The sequence below is a fragment of the Pinus tabuliformis genome, chromosome 1_2, assembly GCF_031772625.1.
Source record: "Pinus tabuliformis cultivar Carrire ecotype Pingquan chromosome 1_2, CPIR1, whole genome shotgun sequence".
Classification (NCBI taxonomy): domain Eukaryota; kingdom Viridiplantae; phylum Streptophyta; class Pinopsida; order Pinales; family Pinaceae; genus Pinus; species Pinus tabuliformis.
Window position 1 is genome coordinate 96222491 of NC_142298.1, and position 7233 is coordinate 96229723.

General features: G+C 38.6%; 1 protein-coding gene across 1 annotated transcript; it reads right to left on the reverse strand.

The window, feature by feature from the left end:
- Positions 1 to 3905: 3905 nt before the first annotated feature.
- Positions 3906 to 6510, reverse strand: LOC149204648 (uncharacterized). The gene is made up of 2 exons (XM_089397176.1): positions 5104 to 6510; positions 3906 to 3995 (listed from the first exon to the last, which is right to left on the reverse strand). Exons 1-2 carry the CDS (start codon positions 6508 to 6510, stop codon positions 3906 to 3908), a joined length of 1497 nt encoding a protein of 498 aa, XP_089253302.1.
- Between the last annotated feature and the right edge of the window lie 723 nt (positions 6511 to 7233).

Genomic DNA, 7233 nt, shown 5'->3' on the forward strand with positions numbered 1-7233 from the left:
CTATGTTTAACGACACCGGAACACGTCTCTAACTTAGACCTCTATGTGTTTGCGTTATGTTCCAAAGCGTTGTTAGGTTCATTCAATATATTTTAAGTTGATCTTTTTTAAAGTTTGCCTTTCAAGGTTCACCACGAGATGTTTGATACAAATTCCTAAATGCAGTCTAAGATGAGAAGCAAGCTTTTTCAAATCTTTTTGACTGATGAAAATCTTAACTACTGAGGGAGAAGAAAGGCATATCTTTTCACACAGTTCATACAGCACAAACTAATGCACTTTCTCCTAAATCATCATGCAAACTTTTTCAAATGCAAAATGCACAATGCATGTATTTTCTTTTCCCTTTCTTAATGTTGATGCATTACAAAAAGAAAGTTGTTATTTAACTTTGATTTCGATTTAAAGCGAAAACAAACAAGCTTGTCCAAAATCAAAAGACACCTTAAGATTTACTTGTTTAATCACTGGAAATACATGAAATCAAACCATAATGACGAAAGTAAAAAGACTAATCAGCTATGGACAACAAACAAGCTAACTCTTTAGACCAGCAAAATGCCTAACACAGGTTCAGATCTAAGAGGCCAAAGCAAGACTAGTTCACTTTCGTTATGGGAAATTGTAAATGATGTAAGAAATACAAAAGAACAAGTACAATTTCATTATATAACAGAGGCGGAATGATGGCAAGTAAGGTTGGTTTCAGAACAGGTACAAGACTGGTAACTGGCTGCAAAATCTATAGTGAAAATAGGCAAGAAAAAGGGAGGAAACCCCAAATGCACAAGGCAAAATTGGGCCAACGCAGGTGCTGCACAGCCAGTCTGGCTCTCAGCGTAGGTAGCCCCTTCGGGACCTGCGTTGCAAAGCAGGTAGCCTATGTACTACCTGCTTTGGAAAACGAAAGTTGCGTTTTCACAGTTTCCGGGTCATAATTTTCTCAAAAATGCACAGTTTTTGCTCAAATCAGAAACAATCAGTCAAGCACACTCAAAGGGATGATTAGGAAGGTGAAAAGCTATCACTAAGAGCTTACAAGGATCCTTGTAGATCAGCTCTTCAAATCATGAACTTGCTCAGAAATGAGCTAGAGTAGCTGCCCTCTACTTCGCTTTTGATATAGTCAAAAGCTTTTCGATTTGGTACTCTTTTGTTCAGGAAATGAATAGCAAAATACTACAAACACAATCAAACGGATACGATCCCCAGCGGAGTCGCCAGTTTGTTGTAGGGAAAAGTATCCGACTCGGATGACCCTATCCCACTCTAAGGGTGATAGTACCTCAGCAACAACTGTAAAACAAACTACTTAAGGTTTACTTCTTTATGAAAGCAAGAGAGAATGAAGAAATGCACTAACCGTTGCCTTGCGCTTAATGTCAAATCCAAACTCTTCTCTTTGGCTGCTTGCTCCCAGCTCCTTGCTCTTTTGCTGGCCCAGCTACAATGAGATCCTGCAAAATAACAAAGAAGGAAACTACAAGAAGCATGCAATCATAACTGGTTCAAGGATTAGTGTAAACCAAACATGCAATTATCACAATATATTATTGAAACAAGTGCACATAGAAGAACCTCAATAGCTTTTATTAATGAAGAAGTAAAGTTCTGAGAGTGTTACAACCATTGAAGGCCCCAATCCAGCAACACCTCCCAGCAGAAAGAATTTCTCCTCTTCACCTCCTTCAAGCAATCACCCAATAGCTCTATAGTGAAACCAACAGCATATCATTACTTTGCACAAAATTCCAGCCTCTTGAGCTCATAGGAGAGAGCTCAATATATAGATGAATTGAGAAAGGATGAGTCAGCTTGCAACTGATGTGTAGCTGCCTTGTGTCCTCTCTCTCTTCAGTTAATCTTTAGTTGATCTTCAGTTCTTGAGTCCACTTGGAGAACCTTGCTTCCACTTGGAGAAACAGAGCCTCTGACTCATCACAAGGCGAAATACCTGATCCAAGTGTCATTTTTGGAAGATTCCAGAGCAATGACTCAGTGTGCCACTTGTCCCATCTCGCTCAGCGCAGGTGGCCTTTGTCCCACTTGCTTTGCAATGCAGGTACACCATGGAGCAACTGAGTTTCAGCGCAGAAACCTAGTGGAGCACCTGCTTTGATTTCAGGATTGCTTGTTTTTGAGTATTTTCAGGTGGAGAACTGATCTGAGAGCTGTTGGTTTGCTGACCTTGTTCCTCTAGGGGTAGGAACATCATGTTTAGGGAACTTTGGATCCCTTGGAATATTGACAATTCATGTCTGTTGCTGTAAGGCACAAAATTGTCTATAACATCGGGGCTACAACTCCATGGGAAATAATAACCAAAAATAACCATGCATCCATGGCTGTGTTGCCAACCCAACAGTCATGATATCCAGGGCTCCATATACCCTCCAAACTAACTTTTAAGGTGCCAACCCACAACCATGCCACTACACAATTCCAAGCACCCTTCGGCCAAGAAACTGACAGAAATCCACTTCCCCTCAACTTGTACCCAAATGATTCCTTACGGCCAATCAAGAAGTCCAAATCCATCAAATGCATCATGGTAATGATCAATAAATCTCCATGCTAGTGGTAAATACGTATATTTAATATTTTCCATTGTATGTCTCTTCTTTCCATGTGGCGCCCTTGAGGCCACGTGGGCCCCAGTTGCCCTTTTCATCAACATTTATCACTAATACACTGTTTCTTGTCACCATGAAGTTGCAGATCCCCGCCCCCCATACTCTTACTATAGAGTGGGCTTTGTAGCCAACCTATTTTTATTTTTATTAAAAAAATTAACAACTAATCTTTTGGATTATGTAATTTATGTAAATATTGTAAATAGGGAAATAAAGAAGGTGAGGAAACACTGGAAATTGAATTCCAGGAGTCTCCCTTCAATGTATATATCAATAATCTCTTAATGAAAATCTCAACAATTCATTCGGAGTTACCAACCTATCCTAACATTCTATCAAATCACAAGCCCAAAATTAGCTATTTTGTGTTGTAACTACTATTTTCCTACCATTAAACTTTTTCCCTCTACATTCTATCTATATATACATTAATTCCTTGCACAAACATGGAGATAAGGTCGTTTTATTCAATGAATGTTGGTAAAATCTTTTGAGGCAGACACTGAGTTTTAAGAGCCATTCAAGGGAATGAGTTTAGACCACATGTAGCACAATTTTCTCTCTCGTAGTGATTCGAGTCACTCCATTTTATTTGTTGGGTAAGCATCCACAATAGGAATGAGCTTCTTGTGGAACAAAGGAACTAAATCTTTCAACTTTATTTTTGAACCAGCTATTACGTTTTTTTGGTGATGAGTTGTGGTTATTCTAGAACATGTTTATCTATGTTTGGGAGTCACAGTACTATGTATTCATATTGAATGGTCCCTTAATAGGCTTTATTATTGACGTTTCTGTTGGCTGGGTAAAGACGCAGACCATTATGGGTGATTTCCATAATTCATGGATAGATCGTGGCTCCTTACTTTTTAGTCGTATTATACGTTGTGTGCGCTGAGATCCATTCTTTTTGAAGGTTGTGCTTCAAGTATCATAGCATATTATGGTATGCCTTTTTAATATTTGTGTTAGCTCTTTTTATGAAGGTCATGCATATACATTGAATGATGCAGGTCTACCCTGCAAACCCAGAATCTTTACTCTTCTCATGCATATAAAAACGCATTCCCAAATTCAACATCCCGCCTATGACTAGAAGTCTAGAAATCTCATCATTATTATATGCGAAAGCTTCTTTTTAAATCCCTCATTATGGTTATAAACCCATTGCACAGCAAAATCAAAACTCTCAATCCAATCAACATTCACATATGGCTGGATTTTAAAATCAAAGTTCAATAAAAAAAAAGAATGTGCCCATGCTTTAAAAGCTCAACCTGGCAAATTCATACCCCACACATCGACCTTTGGCTTCTCGTCATCTCCATTGGACGCTCTCTGGCTCTGCACCGAAACAGAGTTCTGCAAACTCACCACAGAATTGCTCAGTAGCTGAGACCTTCACTGTTCAACGCCTTCGATTTGACAATCAAATTGGGTTTTTAAAACCACACTGTCCTTTGTTTGTAGACCTATGCTCTACGCATAAATCTGTATTAAATACTACCAGTTATAACAGAAAACTACCAAAACTCCTGAACGACCAATCCAAAAAACGATCGATGGCTATACATATTCATTTATCACATCAAAGAACCAAACCCCATATCAATCAACGCAGCAAACAATCGATGGATATCACATGCGCATCGATTTATTTTTGCCAAAACGATTCGGTTCAGCGTTTAACAAAAATCGGTTACAGATTTTTTTTAACCAGTGCTATTCTCAGATACACCACCAATTTTGAATGTATAACCACGGAATATACCCACACCAATCAACGATTCCACGTAGGGAAAAAAACACTTACAGTTTAAAGATGAGACATATACTGATAAGAACCGATTTACTCAGAGGTTACTCCTGCGTACATTCCAGAACTAACTCCATGTGCAGAATCACAACACAAAGGTTATTAAAACCAAACATATTCATACAAAATCGAATTCAACAATGTGCATATGACTCAAAAGTCAAATTCTACAGAGATAAAAAAAAACAATTACAAAGAGCCGCTTGTTCACGGCCAGATATTCAGAATCCATGGCCCTTTCAGTTGTTCATAGATTTACAGGTAAACCCCTGTCTCCTCCCTCCCCCAATTCTATTCTACCAAAAGGGAGTTATACATCAGTCACACCTAACTACTTCTTTCCACACAAGAAAGAATTAGTTATTCAGTTATAACTCAACATTTAACTAAACTAGACCACTTTTAATTACCTACCCTTATTGAAATTAACACAATTTACTAAACTAGACCATTTTTAATTACCTACCCTTATTGAAATTAACATAATTTAACAACGAAGTCTTGCATTTAGCCACAACATGTGACCACCCCATCACATTAATGGCCCAAGTCTAGATGCTCCTGCATCAGACTCTCACGCTTGAAAACATTCATGATCTCCTGATCATGTGCTTTCAAGAAGGAATGAAGAAAAATTCCTCCTGGATCCCAGACTTTGTCCTGGAGTTGTCCATATGCTTTGCTCCTCCGTTTAGGCGGCATGTTAGTTGCTTCTTGCTTCATCTTCCTTCTCTTGTCACCATCAAAGTTGCAAACCTCTTGAAGCTTTTCAGCTTCAGAATCTGCAGCTTCTGCCTCTGTAAGCAAATTTCCTGCTTCCTCGATATCTTCAACCTCAAGTGTTGCAGACCATTCCTCCCTGGTAGAGGCAACAACTAATCTAAGTCTCTCACATCTTGCCATTGATGCATCTCTTTCCTTTGAAATAATGAGATTTTCAGCCTCCTCCAACGCAATAACTTTGCCTTTTAGTTCTTCCTCTAGCTTCTGCAAATCTGACAAAGCCCTCTCCATTTTATGGCTGATATCATCCTTCTCCAAGCTCAATGCCTTTGCCTTAGCAACAACCCGGCCAGCTTCCATGAAATTTCTTGCTGCAGCTACCACTTTCTTTTCGGCTTCTAGTTCTGGACCCATTTTATTAATGAACAACAGTTTTTGTTTCATGGAAGTGATCTCTTGATTGAGGTTAGCTTTGGTAGATGAAAGCTCCTGAAGAGATGACCTTGCAGCTACAACCTGCTGTCTCAACCCTTGGACTTCTTGTGAAATTTGTTCCTCCTTCTCGGCCAGTTTCACCTTATTTTCTCTAGATTGCAAAAAGGATGAAACTATCAATTTCCTCAAATCCACCAACTCCTGAAGTACCCTTTCCTCATCCCCAGCATTGTCAGCCAACCGAACGAGGTTTACCCTCTTTTGGTCCACTGAGGTAAGCAACTGATCGACTTCCATTTTCTTCATGGAAAGAATTTCAGAGTTAGTCTGCAGTTGGTCTAGTACACACTGTAGTTCTTCAGACTTTTCTTTTGTTCCTATAAGATTTTCTTCAAACTTGGACACTCTATCAGAAATCCTTTTTTCAACACTTTGAATTTGCATATCACTTTCTGATATCTCTTCTTCCTTAGCTTTAACCAAGGCGAGCAGATGTTGCAGCTCTTGCATCAATGTTTCTCGAGTATTAAAAAGGATTTTTTTCTCTTCCATGTCCTCCCTAACAGAATCATTAATTGATTCTCTGAGTTTTGCATCTGCATCTTCAATTATCTTCAATTCAATATCAGTTTCCAATTTCTTCAGCTCCAAAGCTTCTTTCTCTAGTTGCCACTTTTCCATTTCGTTGGCAGTAGTGTTTTCTGCCTCTTTAATGAGAGTATCTGCAGTTTCTATAACCTCCTCAAAGATGTTAAAAAGGTCATAATACTGACCATGGATGTCATCATAAACAGTGAATTGCTTTCCATTTAGAGAAATCGCCTCCAGTAAATCCTTTGCTTGAAATACCGTTTGAAATGCACACCTTCTGCGTATGTTTTCCAGATTCTTGATGTCTTCCATCACCTTCTTTATAAATTCCAATGTTTTATTTCATCCTTCGATTCCATGTTGTAGCTCCACCTTTATTGAATAAAAATCAATGGGTTCAACAACCGAATGATTCACCAGATCATTCATTGAGATGACCTCAATAAATCTAATTTTTTTTACTGTTGTTTCAGTCTCTTCAAGCCTTTGGGTGGCATCAGGACCATTTAGACAAATTCTTTTAACTTGCTGAAAATCTTTTAATACTTGACTGTTCATCTTTCCTGATGCTGCCAGCCTTTTCCTCTTGATCTGCTGCAACCTCAATTTCTTTATGTTCTCAGTCTATGTTTCCAGTCGATCTTCTTGTTGGTCGTCTTCATTAATTCTCCCTTCCTGCTCTAGCTGGTTGCTGCTGTCCAGCTGCTTCTTCCTTTGTCTCACACATCTACACTGTGTGTCTCCTTTCAACAGAGTTTCAACTCGTTGTTTTGGACTTTTTTCTTTCATCAACACTTAAGCGTGTTGATTTAACTCCAAAGGTTTTCCAAGTTTTCCCTCTGCATCATCTATTCTAATAATGCTTCCTTGGCCTCCCGAAGTATCATGGACTATATTGACATCATTCCCACCAGCTCCTACAGAAGTAAATTCAGATTTTCCATTCTGCATATCAACATCATTATTTACTTCTTTGATGGAATTACTAATTACATTTTCTTGTCCATGTTTTGAATCCTCACCAATGTTATTAGT